The sequence below is a fragment of the Amblyraja radiata genome, chromosome 5 (genome assembly GCF_010909765.2).
Source record: "Amblyraja radiata isolate CabotCenter1 chromosome 5, sAmbRad1.1.pri, whole genome shotgun sequence".
NCBI lineage: Eukaryota > Metazoa > Chordata > Chondrichthyes > Rajiformes > Rajidae > Amblyraja > Amblyraja radiata.
Genome location: NC_045960.1, coordinates 81611529 through 81633058, shown reverse-complemented (window position 1 = coordinate 81633058; position 21530 = coordinate 81611529). Strand labels below are relative to the sequence as shown.

The 21530-nt window shown below is 38.8% G+C and overlaps 1 protein-coding gene across 1 annotated transcript in view; it reads left to right on the top strand.

Moving 5' to 3' along the window:
- Nucleotides 1-20032, top strand: part of taf1b (TATA-box binding protein associated factor, RNA polymerase I subunit B) — a 62510-nt gene extending 42478 nt beyond the window's left edge. Inside the window, exons 9-15 of the mRNA XM_033021609.1 lie at nt 5113-5260; nt 9323-9500; nt 9592-9638; nt 9930-10020; nt 12301-12368; nt 14712-14934; nt 19658-20032. Coding sequence (XP_032877500.1) covers nt 5113-5260; nt 9323-9500; nt 9592-9638; nt 9930-10020; nt 12301-12368; nt 14712-14934; nt 19658-19850 — 948 coding nt within the window. The 3' untranslated portion in view covers nt 19851-20032. The remainder of the gene's footprint in view (nt 1-5112; nt 5261-9322; nt 9501-9591; nt 9639-9929; nt 10021-12300; nt 12369-14711; nt 14935-19657) is intronic.
- Nucleotides 20033-21530: the final 1498 nt, after the last annotated feature.

Genomic DNA, 21530 nt, shown 5'->3' with positions numbered 1-21530 from the left:
CCATAATAAACCAATAACAACCCAATTACTATAAATAGGTTTTTGGAAAATATGGATCAAACAGCAGATATCACAGGTATGTCTATTTGAAGTTAAATGACATGGTTAACCACACTATCCTCTTACAATGCCTCTCTATCACCATCTTACTGGGTGGGACAGCACTCATTTAATTTTGCATTTGTAGTAGTCAGAGAATTATCAATAATAGCTTCTCTTCCCATGCCTAAAGTATGACCTAGACTGATCTTCCAGTGAGTAGGTGAGAGATAAGTGATTTTCAAATTCCTGTACCATTATGCTTATTAGGTATCACTCTATGGTATTCATAGTATATACTAGACTAAGTGGGACCCGTTGGGTCCCATGTTCACACGGGAGGGCTGGTCCCCCGACGCAATATTACACCTCTCCACCAATTCCAATATTGGTGGCCAGTGGGGGGGCTTTCTGGAGTGCTGGTATGGGTTCTTGGGGTGGCAGCTCAGTCCCTCAAGCCTGATCTGCTGGCAGCTAACTCACGGCAGGTGGGCTGGCAGTTGACTCATGACTATTCCTTGAAATTCCATTTCAAGCAGGGTGCAAGGCCACCAAATTCAAGTGCAGTTTCCAACCACTTCAAGCAGGGTGCAAGGCCACCAAATTCAAGTGCAGTTTCCAACCACTTCAAGCAGGGTGCAAAGCCACCGAATTCAAGTGCAGTTTCATACCACTTCAAGCTGGATCCATGGCCACCAAATTCAAGTGCAGTTTCATACCACTTTCAGCAGGGTGCAAGGCCACCAAATTCAGTGCAGTTTCATACCACTTCAAGCAGGATGCAAGGCCGCCAAATTCAAGTGCAGTTTCATTCCACTTCAAGCAGAGTTGAAGGCCACCAAATTCAAATGCAGCTTCATACCATTTCATGCAGGGTGAAACCACCATAAAACCACACAAAACACCAAACTCACAGTTCAGTAGACATAGAAACATAGAAATTAGGTGCAGGAGTAGGCCATTCGGCCCTTCGAGCCTGCACCGCCATTCAATATGATCATGGCTGATCATCCAACTCAGTATCCCGTACCTGCCTTCTCTCCATACCCTCTGATCCCCTTAGCCACAAGGGCCACATCTAACTCCCTCTTAAATATAGCCAATGAACTGGCCTCGACTACCCTCTGTGGCAGGGAGTTCCAGAGATTCACCACTCTCTGTGTGAAAAAAGTTCTTATCATCTCGGTTTTAAAGGATTTCCCCCTTATCCTTAAGCTGTGACCCCTTGTCCTGGACTTCCCCAACATCGGGAGCAATCTTCCTGCATCTAGCCTGTCCAACCCCTTAAGAATTTTGTAAGTTTCTATAAGATCCCCTCTCAATCTCCTAAATTCTAGAGAGTATAAACCAAGTCTATCCAGTCTTTCTTCATAAGACAGTCCTGACATCCCAGGAATCAGTCTGGTGAACCTTCTCTGCACTCCCTCTATGGCAATAATGTCCTTCCTCAGATTTGGAGACCAAAACTGTACGCAATACTCCAGGTGTGGTCTCACCAAGACCCTGTACAACTGCAGTAGAACCTCCCTGCTCCTATACTCAAATCCTTTTGCTATGAAAGCTAACATACCATTCGCTTTCTTTACTGCCTGCTGCACCTGCATGCCCACTTTCAATGACTGGTGTACCATGACACCCAGGTCTCGCTGCATCTCCCCTTTTCCTAGTCGGCCACCATTTAGATAATAGTCTGCTTTCCTGTTTTTACCACCAAAATGGATAACCTCACATTTATCCACATTATACTGCATCTGCCAAACATTTGCCCACTCACCCAGCCTATCCAAGTCACCTTGCAATCTCCTAGCATCCTCCTCACAGCTAACACTGCCCCCCAGCTTCGTGTCATCCGCAAACTTGGAGATATTGCCTTCAATTCCCTCATCCAGATCATTAATATATATTGTAAATAGCTGGGGTCCCAGCACTGAGCCTTGCGGTACCCCACTAGTCACTGCCTGCCATTGTGAAAAGGACCCGTTTACTCCTACTCTTTGCTTCCTGTTTGCCAGCCAGTTCTCTATCCACATCAATACTGAACCCCACAGTAGACATTCAGTGTGTTCAGTTGATTCACAGCTCAGACAGAGTCATGACCTCTCCCTCCCCCATCATCCAGAGACTGAGCCACACCCACACTTTTGGGTTTTATAACCCCTCCCTCTCCCACCGGAAAAGGTGTGGCTTTCAGGGCATGATTGACAGGAGAGAGATTCTCAACATTTTTTAAACACTAATAACACTTTTATTTTCATTGATGGGAAGAATTCTCTGCACCTGCTAAACGGAGGGGGGACTGAGTAAGATGGCCAAAAATCACAGCCGTAAGTGGTAGCATTTTATCTTAATTCAATATACAGTGCAAACAGGGAGTAAGTGCATTTGCAGTAGTGCTTTTTAACTTCAAGCCAAAGCACCCAAGCCACCATGTGCAGTAAGTAGTGCCTTTCAACTTCAAGCCAAAGCTCCCAAGCCACCATTTGCAGTAAGTAGTGCCTTTCAACTTCAAGCCAAAACACCCAAGCCACCATTTGCAGTAAGTAGTGCCTTTCAACTTCAAGCCAAAGACCCAAACAACCATTTGCAGGTAATGCCTTTTTACTTCAAACAAACCATATTTTCATTTTCAAACCACATTAAGGGTACTCACAGTTGTGTAGGCATTTGTCCAGTGTTATTCAGAGCTCATAGAGACGTGACCCTTGGCTTCATCCACCTTGCAGAGAGTGAGTGAGGCACACCATTTACTGGTTTTATAGTCCCTCCCCCTCCCTCCAGCAGGTGCAGCAGAGAGAATGGTGATTTTTTTTAAACTTCAAGCCAAAGCTCCCAAGCCACCATTTGCAGTAAATAGTGCAATTCAACTTCAAGCCAAAGCACCCGCCACCATTTGCAGTAAGTAGTGCCTTTCAACTTCAAGCCAAAGCACCCAAGCCACCATTTGCAGTAAAAAGTGCCTTTCAACTTCAAGCCCAATCACCCACCACCATTTGCAGTAATTAGTGCCTTTCAACTTCAAGCCAAATCACCTGCCACCATTTGCAGTAATTAGTGCCTTTCAACTTCAAGCCAAAGCACCCAAGCCACCATGTGCAGTAAGTAGTGCCTTTCAACTTCAAGCAAATCACCCACCACCATTTGCAGTAAGTAGTGCCTTTCAACTTCAAGCCAAAGCTCCCAAGCCACCATTTGCAGTAAGTAGTGCATTTCAACTTCAAGGCAATACACCCAAGCCACCATTTTTCAGTTTGTGCCTTTCACCTTCAAGCCAAAGCTCCCAGGCCACTATTTGCAGTAAGTAATGCTTTTCAACTTTAAACCAAAGCTCCCAAGCCACCATTTGCAGTAAGTAGTGCCTTTCAACCTCAAGCCAAAACACCCAAACAACCAGTTGCAGGCAGTGCCTTTTTACTTCAAACAAACCATATTTTCATTTTCAAACCACATTAAGGGTACTCAGTTGTGTAGACATTTGTTCAGTGTTATTCAGAGCTCATAGAGACGTGACCCTTGGCTTCATCCATCTTGTAGAGACTGAGTGAGGGACGCCACTTCCTGGTTTTATAGTCCCTCCAGCAGGTGCAGCAGATAGAATGGTGATTTTTTTTTAAACTCCAAGCCAAAGCTCCCAAGCCGCCATTTGCAGTAAGTAGTGCCTTTCAACTTTAAACCAAAGCTCCCACGCCACCATTTGCAGTAAATAGTGCAATTCAACTTTAAGCCAAAGCACCCAAGCCACCATTTGCAGTAAGAAGTGCCTTTCAAGCCAAAGCACCCAAACCACCATTTGCAGTAAGTAGTGCCTTTCAACTTCAAGCAAAGCACCCAAGCCACCATTTGCAGTAAGTAGTGCCTTTCAACTTCAAGCCAAAGCACCCAAGCCACCATTTGCAGTAAGTAGTGCCTTTCAACTTCAAGCTAAAGCACCCAAGCCACCATTTGCTGCATGTAGTGCCTTTCAACTACATGCCACCATTTGCAGTAAGTAGTGCCTTTCAACTTCAAGCCAAAGCACCCAAGCCACCATTTGCAGTAAGAAGTGCTTTTCAACTTCAAGCCAAAGCACCCAAGCCACCATGTGCAGTAAGTAGTGCTTTTCAACTTCAAGCAAATCACCCGCCACCATTTGCAGTAAGTAGTGCCTTTCAACTTCAAGTCAAAGCTCCCAAGCCACCATTTGCAGTAAGTAGTGCCTTTCAACATTAAACCAAAGCTCCCAAGCCACCATTTGCAGTAAGTAGTGCCTTTCAACTTCAAGCCAAAGCACCCAAACAACTATTTGCAGGCAGTGCCTTTTTACTTAAAACAACCCATATTTTCATTTTCAAACCACATTAAGGGTACTCACGGTTGCGTAGACATTTGTTCAGTTATTCAGAGCTCAGAGAGACATGACCCTTGGCTTCATCCATCTTGCAGAGACTGTGAGGCACACCACTTCCTGGTTTTATTGTCCCTCCCCCTCCCTCCAGCAGGGGCAGCAGAGGGAATGGTGATTTAAAAAAAAACATTAATATCTCTCTGATTTTTCATTGATGGGAAAAATCCTCCGCACCCGTAAGGCGGAGAGGGGCTCTGAGCGAGGTGGCCAAGAATGACGGCTGTAGGTGGAGGTGTTCTGTCGGAAATCGCAGCACAGTGGGCCAAAAGCGGTCAAGATCAGTGATTTAGTAATATAGAAGATTTCTGAGGGGCAGTTCATTACACAGTGAAATCTCCATTTCAAACTGCAGCCATCTTTGAAACCGACTGGTTTTGAATGGACATGTTCCAAAAGTGAAATATAAAAGGACATTTTACAAATTGAAGGGAATGAAAAGGGAGATTAAAAGCCATGTGATTATTTTGAATACCTAATTACTTGAGTATAGTTCTGTCATTGGTTTGAATTTCAAGTTCCTTTGTCTACACATGATCTTGTGTGGATTAAATAGCAGTAACTATAATTAATGTTCGCAGCCACAAAAGTCCTATTGTTGATCACCCTTCTATGTGGTTCTTCAGAATACTTTTTCAATGTTGTTGCTGTTATGCTTATTTAAGATTATTTTATGTTGATTTTATATGTTGCAGTCTATTCCATCGTATGATGAGATCCAAAGGAAAATGCGCCAACTTGCTGAATTTTTGGATATGCCTCAGTTTCCTGAAATAACTGAGAAATGTTTCCTCCATCCAAATTTGCTCTGTATCAAATATTTGTTAGCAGCTAACTTGCCAGGTAAACCATTGCAAACTACTTAAAACTAGTATAGCTGAAAACAATAGTGAAAGTCTTTACTTCAGCACTATTTAAATTGGAAGCATGATATACTAACTTAAATATTACTTGAGTTGGGTGAGGGGGGTAGGGGAAGAGAGACAGGAATGCAAATAAATGTTTGTATCCAGAGTTCTCAACTGAATTAGGAAGAACAATACAAGGGAAGGAGAGGTGGCATTATTGATTTTAAAGAAGGTACAACTGAGGCAAAACGCGTTAGAAAGGTTGTCAAAGGATGTTTTATAGTTTGAACTAAAGTGCAAAAAAAGGAGGTAACACATTGTTGGAAATATTTTATATACTTGCAAACTGAAGTAGATAGAAGAGCAAATGTTTGGGCATATTTGTGGCAAATAACCAATGTCAACAAAAAGAGTATTTCAATTACCACTAACATTAATGGGGTAGTAAGACATTAGGAAGGTATTTGAGACCACAGAATTTCTGAGTTGCATTAACTTTCATTCCATCCTGTATTAACTTCCTAATATTATTCTATTACAAACACCGTGAAAGACAGTCTTTTGAAAATACAATATTGTTACCTGATAAATAAAATAGATGTACCAATTAATAGTTATACCAATTAATCTTAAATGTTATTGGGTTGAGGATTGTATAAAGGGGACAAGTACAATAGGTTCTCATCTATGTCATCTCTTAAACGAGTATATACGAGTCCATTGCAAGATACATGATGAGACATTCCACATGGCAATTATTGTTTAAGAAAGTAAATCGCTTGTTTTTCCACACCATTAAATCATTACAATTGTGACTACCAGAATATTCACTAACATAATATTAATCTAACTTTACAGTGACCACCGCTTATTGAATCAATCTAGTTTGTTTAGTTCAAACTGTAAAGAATAGTTAACATCAGCCATTTCACATTTATGTCCATTGATGTTTACAATCATTAATACTATTTGTAATATATTTTTTTATTAAAGGTAATCAATTACAATGCTTCAAACAACTTTATATCAAATTAATTCAATTTGCATTAAGTAAAACACTAATAATACTTATCTACTATTTTTTTTTAGAAATAATGATAGAAAAAGAATAGAACAGTTATAAATCATTAAGAGAGTGATTAAATAATAATTTGATTATATATAAGAAAGAAAAGAGAAACGAAAAAAAAATTTAAAAAAATGAAAAACCACAATATGTATTGTTAATAACACTACTACAAGTGATAGTATCAATAAAGACATATATGTTAATTCCAATATAAAAATGAATTATTCTCACCAAATCCCGCAGGGTGCACGCGGAGCTGTGTTGCCAAGAACAGCTACTTCTCTAAATACTGTATATATGGAGACCATATCTGTTCAAAAGAATTATACTTGTCCAATAGGACAAATCTAATTCTTTCCAGATGTAACGTCTCCATCATCTCTGCTGCCCACATTTTGGATGTTCCCTTCCAAAATTTCAATATGATTTTTTTCCCAATTATCAAACAGTAATCAAAGAAATTTCTTTGATTTACTGTAAGTGATAGATGTAAATCCGGAATTCCAAATATTATTAGCTTTGGGTTAGGGTCCAATTTAACTTTGATGACTTCAGAAATAACTTTAAAAATTTCTGTCCAGTAATAATTCAATTTAGGACATGTAACGAAACTATGTATTAAATTTGCCTCTGCTTTCTTGCACTTATCACAAATAGCGGAGAGATTCGGAAAAATACAATTTAATTTAGTTTTCGAATAATGTAACCTATATAATACTTTAAATTGTATCAATATATGTCTGGCGTTTAATGAACACCGGTGTATTCGTTGTAGACTTTCTTCCCAGTTTTCTTTTGTTATAGCCAATCCCATTTCATTTTCCCATGCTTGACGATATATTTCCGTTATTGGATTCTCCTTATCCAAAATGATGTTATATATATAGGCTATTAATTTTTCTGTATTTGGATATAAATTAAACAGTTCGTCTAACAGTCCTGCTTCTTTATTTTTATAATCTTGTGTATTGGATTTAATATAATCTCTAATTTGTAAATACCTAAACAAATGTTGTGGAGACAATCCATAAATATCTTGTAACTCCTGGAATAAAAGAAATTTTCCTTTTCTATAAAGGTGTTCTATCCTTGTAATTCCTAAATCATCCCATTGTTTAAACCCCCCATCTAATATAGCAGGTTTAAACAATGGGTTATTCATAATTGGTAATCTAAATGAGAGATTATCCAAATGTAGAGTCTTAACTATTTGTTTCCAAATACGTCTATTATTATATATTATTAGGTTGTCTTTATAATTTTTTTTTTGTACTTCCGTTGGTGCAAAAATTATCGAACCTACATTGAAAGGTAGACAGTCTTCCTTTTCTATATTTAACCATGTCGGTTCATGATCCATATTTACCCACCAGAAATTCATATTCTTAATCTGAACAGCCCAAAAATAATATAAAAAGTTTGGAAGTGCTAATCCTCCATTTATCTTAGCTTTGCATAGATGTTTTTTATTTATTCTGTGATTTTTATAATCCCAAATAAAACTATTAACAATATTATCAATTTAAAAAAAAAAAGTTTTCGGAAGAAAAAAAGGAATAGCCTGAAACAAATATAACAACTGTGGTAGAAATACCATCTTTATGGCACTTATTCTACCAATCATGGATATAGGAAGTGTTTTCCAATATAAAATATTTTTTCTAAGTTTATCTAATAGTTGAGGATAGTTGGATTTTATTAATGAGTTATGAGTTTTAGTTACGTTAATCCCTAAATATTTAAGTTTGTCTGTAACTACTTTTAATGGGTATTGTTGTAATGTATTTAGATTTATTCCTGTTATTGGCATAATCTCGCTTTTATCCCAATTAATCCTATACCCAGAAAATGCACCAAACTTAGTTATAATGTTTAGCAGGTTGGGAATACTAATTTCCGGTTTTGTAATATAAATCAAAACATCATCTGCATATAAAGAAATTTTATTAATTGTTGTATCAGTATTATAGCCATATATTTCAGGTTCAGATCTAATTTTTTCCGCCAATGGTTCTATCACCAATGCGAACAATAAGGGTGATAACGGACATCCCTGTCTGCATCCCCTAGAGAGTTTGAATTTGGCTGATAAAATTTGGTTAGTCAAAATTCTTGCAATAGGATTCGAGTATAAAATTCTTACCCATTTACAAAATCTATCCCCCAATTGAAACTTTTCCATTATATTAAATAAATACATCCATTCCACCTGATCAAACGCTTTTTCTGCATCTAATGATATAACCGCTAGTTCCGTATCTCGTATTCTTTTTGAATATATAATATTAAACAAGCGTCTGAGATTATGGGATGAATAACGTTTTGGAATAAAACCTGTTTGATCATAATGTATTAATTTAGAGATCACTAAACTTAATCTCCTAGATAAGACCTTAGTTAATATTTTTTGGTCTGTATTTAAAAGGGCAATCGCTCTATATGATCCAGGATCTTCCAAATCCTTATCTACTTTAGGGATGAGTGTAATTGTGGATTCATTTAGAGATTCTGGTAATTTTCCTTGGTCATATGCATATCTATACATTATTTGTAATCTTGGAGAAATCAGATCTTGAAATTTTTTATAAAATTCTGCACTCAGGCCATCCGGGCCCGCTGCTTTTCCGTTCTTTAGCGAACTAATTGATTCTATAATGTCTTTTACTGTTATTTCAGCATTTAACAATTCTCTACCTTCCTGATCTAAGCTATTGATTTGACATTCCTGTAAAAATACTATTTGGCTGTCACAAATTGTTAACTAATCAAGCAATGCATATTCTGGAGATTAAAATAAATCTTGCCACATATTAACGTTTATTTATAAACATTGAATTAAACTGGAATGGCTGATGTATGAGGTGGGAGTGTTGACTCAAACTGGCTTCACAAGGATAAAGTTAAAGGAAAATATGGACAATTTCTTATGTAGTTTTAAGAATTCCTTCCAATTAAAGTAAGTTTTTTTTATTGGTTTCCTCAAACCAGAGAGTATGCATATTTGGACACAAAGATTGGTGAAGAAAATGGGCATTGGTGAGGTGAACTATCTGACCTTTCATCCATTGTCGAGAGGGGCAAAATCAATCAATTATGAAATTCAGGCTGCAGCCGTGATTGTGATTACCCTGAAACTACTGTTTGTGCTAGATGACAAACATGAATGGTAAGTCACTTAATGCCTATTATAAACTATTGTAAAGGTGGCAAAGGACTGATTTTTAAAAACTGTCTTGTAATTTTGTACCATTTAACAGGTTGCTATCTGACAGAGCAGAGGAGCTAAACAAGCAAAACCATGAAGGTATTTTGTGCTATTTGTTGTAAGATATGTACATTCTTTCTGCTGTACTTTTCTTTTTGGTTTTATATTCTGGTCAGTGGATAGTATAGTACAGAGGAAGGCAATTGACTCATTAAATCTAGATTGACCCCTTTAATGAGCAATCCATCTGCTGCAAGTATGTTTTTCTTTTAATGTACCAATGATGCTATAGTGGTTCAAAATAAAATCAGAATGTTGAAAATACATAGTCAATCATGGCAAGATTTTCAATATAACTTTTATTTCTTTCATGGCTTGTTTTCTGGTTAGGCATTAAGCACTTTCGGTTCAGCAAATGGTATAAAGTAATGAAAAGCTGTTTGGATGAAAGTGAAAAGAAAGCGGAAGAGCAGAAAGCCAGGTACACAATCAATTAATGCTTTTATAGAAATAATGCTGAACAGTTCATTTGTTCATGAGGAAATTCAGAGTTTAAAAAAAAATCATTAACAGTGTTCTAATTTCTGATCTGTGTGTGTAAAAGCGATGCAATTGGATTACATGCTTGTAAGCACACTAAAATTTAGACTAAAAATTACGAGAGTTGTATGGATTAGGTTATAATTGTTATTTAAACATTAGGAAGAAAGTAGGAGATTGGGGAGATGGTTTCACAGGTAAGATATATAAAACTAAAAGTTCTGTCAATGCATGCAGAATGAAAAGGACACCAGAGATGGGACATAGACGTGGGAGGGGGCATAAACCTAGAAACCTGCAGAGGTTTTATTTTTGATCTTTTGAATTATTCAGTATCCTCAGTTATGTTTTATAATCATTTGTAGAAATTCATTCTTCTGTGAAGACTATATCCTTTTCCCCACTTTAAAAAAATCTTCTTTCATAATAGCTGTAGATTATCCTAATCATAATCATACTTTTATTAGCCAAGTATGTTTTGAAACATACTAGGAATTTGATTTGCCATACAGTCATACTAATAAAAAGCAACAGAACACACAAAATACATTTTAACATGAACATCCACCACAGTGACTACTCCACATTCCTATGGGGCTCTCGTCTTGCATTCTTCCTCAGCCAGTTTATTTCATTAGTCTAATGACCCACTCAGAGGAATCATTAGGATGCGATCATTCTGAAGGCACCCTTGAAAGATTCCATTCCTGTTATCATCAATCAAAACATACGTTTATGTCCATCTGCCATGACCAAATGAAGCATTTTACAAAAAAATTATTATTTTTGAGGTGTAGTCACAGAACTGATATGGGTCCTGTTGGGGATTCGGACGGCCCCCAAGAAGGATCTGTCATCGTCCTCCGCGGAGTTGGTGTATGGTGCTCACCGTCCCCGGGGAGTTTGTCCCTGCCGCTAATGGGTCCCAGGAACCCCCGTCATCGGTGCTGATTCGCTTGCGGGAGAGGGTCGGCGCCCTGTCTCCCATCCCAACGTTGCCTCAATGAGTGGCCCCTTCCCATGTGCCACTGCCGCTGATGGGCTGCCCATACGTTTTTCTTCGCAGTGACTCCCACAGGTCGCTCTTGCAGCGCCCGTATGAAGGTCCCTTTTGCGTGCTGCGGCACGGGCCTACTACATTTGATTTGGACATGGGAGGCCGACGTGAAACGGTGTCTGTGGCTCGTGTTTGAAACCGGCCCACTTGGACCTGAGTGAGCCAGTCCATGTGGCTCAACCGCCCAGTCACGGGCGTCCACTGTCCCGGGCTCCCGGAGATTCTTCCGAACTGAGCAAGCCCCCGGGGCATGGGATGGTATCTACACGTTCGGGCGCCTCGTTCGGCATCCCGTCCGGTTCCTCTGGTTCTGGGGGGGGGGGGATCATGCGGCGGCACCTGGTGGCAACCCAAGGCACAACGAACCATCAGCTCTGGGGAGTGACATCTTGGTGTGGGAGGCGCTAGTCACTGGGTCGGTACCTGAGTTGGTATTTAAGGCCGGGCAATGCCCGTGACCTCGAGGGAGTAGGGAGCTGTATTGGAGAGAATAAACACGTCTAGTGCACATAACTCGTGTATTCCCGAGGACGTGTTAAGCATGGCTGCAGTTGCCGGACGGGACAAAGTATCCGCCACTGGGCTGCATTTCCCGGCGATGTGTCAGACGTTTGTTGTATACGCCGAAAAAGCTGCCAGCTGGCGCTGTTGCCGGGCAGACCAGGGATCTGAAACCTTCGCGAAAGCAAACGTGAGGGGTTTGTGGTCTGTGAAGGTTATGAACGAAAGGCCCTCGAGGTACCGGAAGTGCCGCACTGTGAGGTGTAAGGCGAGCAACTCCCAGTCGAAAGCGCTGTAGCAGCGCTCAGGTGACAGCTAAAGAAGGCGAGAGGCCGCCAACGGCCGTTAACCGACTGTTCCAAAACGCTGCCGACCGAGGCATCCACGGTAAGGGCTGTGGGGGCATCGGCCGAGAGATGCACGAGCACGATGCACGAGGGTTCAAAAGCCCCGACCACCACGGATGAACAAAGGAGGAAGATGACTGAACTTCATTTACCTTCCATCACATTGAGGAATGTTGATTCCACTGTGGTTGATGTTTATATTAAATGTATTGTATATTGTGTTCATTTTAAATTATATGGCTGGCAACTCAAATATCACTACCTTAATTGGTGCATGTGACAATAAATGTGAACTTGAACTTGTTTTGTTTTACAGGTACCTGTGGAAGTGTGAAAAACCACTTTTTTCCATAAAGAACCAAGCAGTAGTCCACAAAAGGAAACGTAGGTGGATTTATTTTCTCAGTGAAGATAGACTTTAATGCTGGACTAACTCAGCGGGACAGGCAGCATCTGTGGAAAGAAGGAATGGGTGACGTTTCGGGTCAAGACCCTTCTTCATTGTTATTTATGGACATTTTTTCTTTTGAAAAATGATCTTGGCTTCTGTTAATTTTCAATTTTCAAATGTTTCTTAATCAGTTCAATATACATAGTCTGATCAATTCACTGGAGAAAATGTAAATATTTGGCTATGGGTCAAAAGATGTGAGAAAAGTCGTGCCCTGTGCACCTAGAGGAAGTTACTCTATCTGTGCTAAATTTCCAATAGCTAATATGCCTATTTAAATTCTGTGTGCTCATATATAATGTGTTGTGATCCCTACAAGAAATTTCTAGATTCTAGCAAAATATTTCTAAATTGGTAATTAGTTTTGCTGAATGGCTATTATGTTCTGTTGTGCTGAAGCAAAGCAAGAATTTAATTGACCTATCAGGGACACATGGCAATAAACTCACTTTAACTTGAATGATGACCAGTCATCAACTAAGTTGTAGAAATCTATTGAGCTGGAAAGGAAATAGAAGCATAAAATACCAGAAACTTCAACAAGCCATTCAGATAAAAGGTCTTCAATATAAAAAGTTTTTATTTCCACAGATGTTGCCTGGCCTGCTGACTTCAGCATTTTCCATTTTATATCTGATTTTTGGCAATTGAAGATTTTTTTTCATTTTCATTAGTTAGAAATTAATATAAGACAAAGTAACTGTTAGAAAAAAATACTAGTGGAATGCTGTTGGGAAGATGATTGTTAAGTAAATAGCATGTTATTTCTGCATGAAGTTAATGAGAAAAATTGAAAAATTGTAGGTTCAAGTGAGAGATAATCAGAAATTCACTGCAGTGATATTACAATCCATATGGACATGCAAAGCAACTTAATTAATCGGGAATTATTGTGAGATTATAATCATCAGATTAAACAAATTATGAATAATCAGAAATGCAAGGAATTTCTCAAAATTTAAAGCAGAGTATTTGGATCACCAAATATATGGGTATTCTACTGAAATGTATGGTTTATTGTTGGCCAGATACTTTTAGAAATTTTAACGCAACAGTGGTTCATATGTTCATAAGTAATAGGGAGTAGAATTCGGCCTAACAAGTCTACTCTGCCATTCAATCATGGCTGATCCATCTCTCCCTCCTAACCCCATTCTCCTTCCTTCTCCTCATAACCTCTGACATCCGTACTAATCAAGAATATATCTATCTCTGCCTTAACTTTATCCACTGACTTTGCCTCCACAGCCTTCTGTAGCAAAGAATTCCACAGATTCACCACCCTCTGACTAAAGAAATTCCTCCTCATTCCTTGCTAAAAGAACATCCTTTAATTCTAAGGCTATGACCACTAGTCCTAGACTTTCCCACTAGTGGAAACATCCTCTCCACATTCACTCTATCCAAGCCTTTCACTATTCTGTATGTTTCAATGAGGTCCCCCCCTCATTCTTCTAAAGGTCCATTGCCGTAAATTGCTTATCATATGTTCACCCACTCATTCCTGGGATCATTCTTGTAATGATCCTCTGATTGACGAAGGGGAAAACTCAATTTTTAAAATGTATTAGTTAATTCATTTTGCTGGGGACATTCTTTAGGTTGTATGGGTTGTATGGTAAATTAAAGGTATGATGTGATATAACTGATTTGAAGCTTTTTTACAGTTTTCAACACAATAACGAAGGAGCTAGTGCCTCCTAGATTTTCTTCACCAGGCACATGCAGCTACTTGATATCTTGCCTGATAACTGAACACAAGTAGTGAACACAGATGTGATAATACACAAAGAAAGGCTCCAGAACTTCAGTAGAACTGTTATCTACAGCTAATATCCATATACACGTTGTTATCAATAGTCCATTAGCAAAATACTATTCAAGAAAGGGTATACTAGATGATTTATCCATCAACTTCTAGATTGCTTCTCCCATCTCTTCAAACAAACTCTTACTTAAAAGGATAGATCTTCATGCCCCAGTTGATGTTCTGGTTAAGAGTTGAATGAACTGGTGAGCAATGTTGTTCTGTTTAACTCAGACATGTCATGCAGTATAATTGCTCAGCAGCCATTGGAGGGAGCTGATCAACCCGTCATTGGAGGATGCATTGGAAACTGATGTGAGATGGCAGAGAGGCCATTGACACCTTGTTGAACTGAAAATTGACTTCATAATCTCAAAGTTAGCTAATATTGAGACGCTAATGCTTATAAAATAAATTGTAGACTTGCTACCTTCTAATTTTATTTTTTATTATACCTCTTTAATTCTAGGCATTATCCACAGTCTTACGAAACAATTTGTTAAACTTACTTCCCAGCCAGCATTTGAAAAGAGAGAACCTTCCAGTTTCTGCTTCATTTGGAAGCAAAGCAGCCTGGAGAGACAGAGCTTTCATGAAGACAGCCTCGTTGGATATGATAATGAAAAAAGTGAAAAGATTGTAAATGTCAATCAACGCTACTGGCTCACCTGTCTGAAAATCTGCAATGAGAAGTATATAATTTTATTCCAAAAACAATACAATCATTGAAAAATATCCTGAATTTAACTTTGATAGAAACTGCAACCCGACCCGAGCCTCCTTGCACACAACCTCTGAATGGCAATGTATAGGGGCAGCAAGCGAATATGAGGATCTGAGTACAAAGATCAAGATATCTTATAAATTATACGGCACGAGACCACGCCTGGAATATAATTCCAATAGTGGCGGGCAGCAAATATTTGCCAGATTGATTTTTGGAAGAGAGTGGTGGAGAGGATATACTAAGATTTGAGGAATATTTAAGAAGATATCAAGCGGACTTGAGCGTATATTCATAAGACTGTAGAAAAAAGAGTGATTATCTCATTGAAATAAATAACATTTTAGCAGGGTTGATAGGATTTGAGTGATTGGTGCTTTCAACTGAAGCATCTAGTCCCAGACGTCGCAGAAATAAAGTAAGGAGATGGTATTTAATCTTTAGAATGTTCCAACAAAGAAGTTTATGGATGTTTAATCACTGAGCATTTTCAAGATAGAAACTGATAAGACTTTTAGAAACGTAGAAACATAGAAATTAGGTGCAGGAGTAGGCCATTCGGCCGTTCGAGCCTGCAACGGGATTCAATATGATCATGGCTGATCATCCAACTCAGTATCCCGTACCTGCCTTCTCTCCATACCCCCTGACCCCTTTAGCCACAAGGGCCACATCTAACTCCCTCTTAAATATAGCCAATGAACTGACCTCAACTACCTTCTGTGGCAGAGAATTCCAGAGATTCACCACTCTCTGTGTGAAAAATGTTTTTCTCATCTCGGTCCTAAAAGATTTCCCTCTTATCCTTAAACTGTGATCCCTTGTTCTGGACTTCCCCAACATCGGGAACAATCTTCCTGCATCTAGCCTGTCCAACCCCTTAAGAATTTTGTACGTTTCTACAAGATCCCCCCTCAATCTTCTAAATTCTAGCGAGTACAAGCCGAGTCTATCCAGCCTTTCTTCATATGAAAGTCCTGACATCCCAGGAATCAGTCTGGTGAACCTTCTCTGTACTCCCTCTATGGAGTCCAACATCTATGGACTCCAACATCTATCTGTACATCAATACTGTTAGGGTCTTGCACTGATTGTATATTTCCATATATTTGACTTCCCAGTGCAACACCCCACACTTAGTCATATTAAATGGAACGCTTTCTTAAAAAATACTAGAAATATTTTCCAACTAATAAACAAAGCAAACTTGAAGAAATAAACCAAATGAAGCAGACATTAAATATTAGTTAACAGTGGCTTGCAAAAGTATTCATACCCCTTGAACTTTTCCACATTTTTGTCACGTTACAACCACAAACGTAAATGTATTTTATTGGGATTTTATGTGATAGACCAACACAAAGTGGTGCATAATTGTGAAGTGGAAGGAAAATGATACATGGTTTTCAAATTTTTTTACAAATAAAAAACTGAAAAGTGTGGCATGCAAATGTATTCAGCCCCCTTTACTCTGATACCCCTAAATAAAATCCAGTGCAACCAATTGCCTTCAGAAGTCACCTAATTAGTAAATAGAGTCCACTTGTGTGTAATCTAATCTCAGTATAAATACAGCTGTTCTGTGAAGGCCTCAGAGGTTTGTTAGAGAACATTAGTGAACAAACAGCATCATGAAGCCTAAGGAACACACCAGACAGGTCACTGATAAAGTTGTGGAGAAGTTTAAAGCAGGGTTAGGTTATAAAAAAATATCCCAAGCTTTGAACATCTCACGGAGCACTGTTCAATCCATCATCCGAAAATTAGTATGGCACAACTGCAAACCTACCAAGACATGGCCGTCCACCTAAATTGACAGGCCGGGCAAGGAGAGCATTGATCAGAGAAGCAGCCAAGAGGCCCATGGTAACTCTGAAGGAGCTGCAGAGATCCACATCTCAGGTGGGAGAATCTGTCCACAGGACAACTATTAGTCGTGCACTACACAAATCGGGCCTTTATGGAAGAGTGGCAAGAAGAAAGCCATTGTTGAAAAAAAGCCATAAGAAGTCCCGTTTGCCACAAGCCATGTGGGGGACACAGCAAACGTGGAGGAAGGTGCTCTGGTCAGATGAGACCAAAATTGAAGTTTTGGGCCTAAATGCAAAACGCTATGTGTGGCGGAAAACTAACACTGCACATCACCCTGAACACACCATCCCCACTGTGAAACGTGGTGGCAGCATCATGCTGTGGGGATGCTTTTCTTCAGCAGGGATAGGGAAGCTGGTCAGGGTTGATGGGAAGATGGATGGAGCCAAATACAGGGCAATCTTGGAAGAAAACCTGTTAGAGTCTGCAAAAGACTTGAGACTGGGGCGGAGGTTCACCTTCCAGCAGGACAACGACCCTAAACATACAGCCAGAGCTACAATGGAATCGTTCTTCTTCTTTCGTGTGGCATGCACCGCTTAAAGTTGTAGGACAACTTGTTCTATTTGATCTTCTGTTTGTGCACGTCTAGTTGATTGCATTAGTCGAAACAGGGCGGACCACGTGAAGGTTGCTATCTTCCACCCCAATGGAATGGTTTAGATCAAAGCATATTCATGTGTTAGAATGGCCCAGTCAAAGTCCAGACCTAAATCCAATTGTGAATCTCTGGCAAGACTTGAAAATTGCTGTTCACAGACGCTCTCCATCCAATCTGACTGAGCTTGAGCTATTTTGCAAAGAAGAATGGGCAAAAATTTCAGTCTCTAGATGTGCAAAGCTGGTAGAGACATACCCCAAAAGACGCAGCTGTATTTGAAGCGAAAGGTGGTTCTACAAAGTATTGACTCGGGTGCTGAATACTTTTGCACGCCGCACTTTTCAGTTTTTTATTTGTAAAAAAATTTGAAAACCATGTATCATTTTCCTTCCACTTCACAATTATGCACCACTTTGTGTTGGTCTATCACATAAAATCCCAATAAAATACATTTACGTTTGTGGTTGTAACGTGACAAAATGTGGAAAAGTTCAAGGGGTATGAATACTTTTGCAAGCCACTGTATATTAGGAGAGAAGGAATGGGTGATGTTTTGGGTCGAGACCCTTCACATAAAATAAATGTAGGGAAATGGTTCAAGACTATTTTTGTCCCTATTCAAATAACATGTACAAATTATGTATGTACAAATGCTTTTAAGTATCTTCACACCTGTCTTTTCATCTCTGGCCTTTGTCCAACAATCTGCCAAGCAAGCACCCCTCCCCCACACCTGACCTATGGTCCCGACCCAAAACATCACCTATCGAAGCCCTCCAAGGTTGCTGCCTGACCCGCTGAGTTACTGCAGCACTCTGAGTAGTTCTGTACTACATTCCGTATTATCAATCAGTCTGCCAATCTTCATTTCATCCTCAAAGTTGCTGATGTTGCATTTCACATCCACATCCAAGTCATTTATCAGATAGTTATTCTAAAATTTCCTCCCCTCCTCAACTGCACCCACCAGACAGAATTGGTAGAATATCAATCTGATAAGAAGGGTCTCGACCCGGAACATCACCCATTCCTTCTCTCCAGAGATGCTGCCTGTCCTGCTGAGTTACTCCGGCATGTTGTGTCTATCTTTGGTTTAAACCAGCACCTGCAGTTCTTTACTACACTATCTGATAACCTTGCTAGCCGCACCTGGAAAGTAATTGGTCAAAGAGTGAATTGGTTGTTATCCGCCCTTAGACTAAAACAAATGAATTGGATCGGTTTTTTGTAAGAAAGGTAAGGGAGATGATAGTTAGGCAAATTGTACTGTTTAACCTGGATCTGGTTACAGGTAGTTAAAGAGCCGATTAGGAGTAAATGTTTAATTCATATTTAGTTCTTTCATAATTGATTTTGAATGACGAAGTAGAGAATTGTAGATCCGTGTTTAGAGTAACGTGTGGATGGGAGCAATAAGTAATGAGAGGACAAAGATGATGCAATTTTTCTCATTTATTTTCATTCAGAAGGTTGGGTGAAAAAGTAAAGTGTTTGCAAAACATATATTTTTAAAGAAGAATTTCCATAGGATGCATAAACAATATTCATAACTGTAATTCAAAACAGCTGGGTGATTTGCATCTGGCATTATCTCACCAAGGCCTTGGATCTCATAATTGTTTGATTAAATACCTGATAAAGCTAAGCTCCTGATCGTCGAAATCCAAATGCCAGTTGTATTGTACCCGAGGGACTATCCACGGCAAACTTGCAATCTGCGACGCACAATTTAATTTGCTTTGGGTAATTTACCAAAATCTTAGAAATTATAGATTGAATTGATTTTTATCAGGACTTGAAACATTTTATTTATTTAAATCAAGTTATTTAGATAAAAATGAAGATATGAGCAGTCATTTTTTTCACTTTTAACTCTGGGAACTAATTATGTCCAGAGCAGATTAGCAGAATAAAAATCTCCACTTTTTACTACGAGCGTTTTACTTACTTAAAATCATTTTAATGGGTATAGTTTAAAATAATTTTAGATCAGTTTTTTGTGCATTTAGTTTTGCTGGCTTTGGGATGTGATAGTAAAGCACATACGTTGGTACAGGGGCTGGTGGTAGGATTGGGAGGCAGATTATTTACAGTGTCATTTACAATTGTAATTCCAGAATGTTTAAGAAAAATCAGTTCTGTTTTTTAAGTACTCTGCAGAACATTATCAAGAAATTTTGAACATTTTCTGATGTATTATTGTTTTTTCCCCATTCAGGTCCTGCAGACACCTGACCAAGACTGAAATGAAGTACTTTCCTGGTAGTTACCGATTTGTGCTGAACCTTTTCTCTTTCCTGCTTGGAGTAGAGTTCTCCTCATTATATAATGAAGTTTGTCAGTTGGAACATAAACTTTTTGATATGCCAGAAACACTGAAAACTGGAAAAATAGACAGGAAATTGAAATAATTTGACTAAGAGAAAATATAGTGTATTTCATACAGCTCGTTCATTGACAATTAAGTTTTGAGCTGTTTAACTAAAAATTGCTGAGGTATCAATTTTTATTGAAGATTGACTTTAAATTGTTTTGATAATAAACAGTTGCATCTGGGATGAAAAATGTAAATAAATGAAAATAACTATATATACTTCAAGATGTGCCTTAAATTTGTTGTGTTCTATTTTGGTGTTAGTTTTATTAGTCATTTATTTCCAGTTCTGTAAGTAGAGCTGATAATAGTGAATGTTTCATGGGATTAATGATGAATATTAATGTTGGCCTCTGTTCCTCTGAAATCTCTACTGCCACTTTGCAGGCCTATGGTTGTAATGCTTTTCTAAAAATTTTAACCATCATTAATCAGAAAATTTCACTTTAAATTTTAATTCTATTAATTTTATAAATGTGATTCAATAATCTGGCATTGTGAAAACACTGATCTCTATGGGGAACTATCAGATTACAGGATTTTTCTTGAGTATCAATATCTATTATAAATACTTCTGGATCTTTTTTGCATCTAGATACATTTCTTGGGTATACTTTAAGCTAATTTATTCCTAATGATGTATCTTGATTTTATATTTCCTGATGGTCAATTTTAATAACTATATTAGTGAAGATCAAGATATTTTATAACTCATATTTACACAGATCATTTGTGACTGGTATCTTCATCCTGTGTCATCATTGCAATTCCTTCCAAGGCAAACAATACTCTTCTGATATTCACTGTTCCAAATTAAACCAAATGATTTTCCATTACCTCACATTACTTAAATTAGCATTCATCTGTGTATTTCACATAGTTTTACCAAGCTGCTTTATTTTGAAATAATGCAAGTATACATTAACCTATTTAATAATAACAAGGAACTGCCAATGCTGGTGTATACCAAAGATCGATACAAAATGCTGAAGTAACTCAGTGGGTCAGGCAGCATCTCTGGAGAAAATTGACAGATTACTTTTCAGGGCCCAACTCATTTTCTCCAGGGATGCTGCCTGAGCCACTGAGCCTTTTGTGTTAAACTTAACCTATTTACTGTTTTATAGTGCTATGAATTTATCACTGTAAATATCAGTCCAGATTAATGATATCTTTAATTCTTCAGAGATTGGCCACGCCCAAAAATTGAAATGCATATGCTTTCTTTTTTCAGTCTTTATACACACTATAATCTATCTATCGATCGATCTATCCATCTATCCATCTATCCATCTATCCATCTATCCATCTATCCATCTATCCATCTATCTATCTCTGATCTTGACCGCTTTTGGCCCACTGTGCTGCGATTTCCGAGAGAACGTCGCCACCTACGGTCATCATTTTTGGCCACCTCGCTCAGAGCCCCCCTCCGCCTTCTGGGACCAGAGGATTTTTCCCATCGATGAAAAATCAGAGAGATATTAATGTTTTTTTTTAATTCCCCATTCTCTCTGCTGCCCCTGTTGGTGGCAGGGGGAGGGACTATAAAACCCTGAAGTGTAGCACCTCACTCAGTCTCTGCCAGACCCAGGAAGCGAGAGGGTCACGGCTCTCTGAGCTGCGAGTAACACTAAACGCACGTCTACTCCACAGTGAGTCCCCTCGATGCGGCTGTAAAGTGGCTGCAGCCCAATTGTTTGCCTCGCCTTTTTAA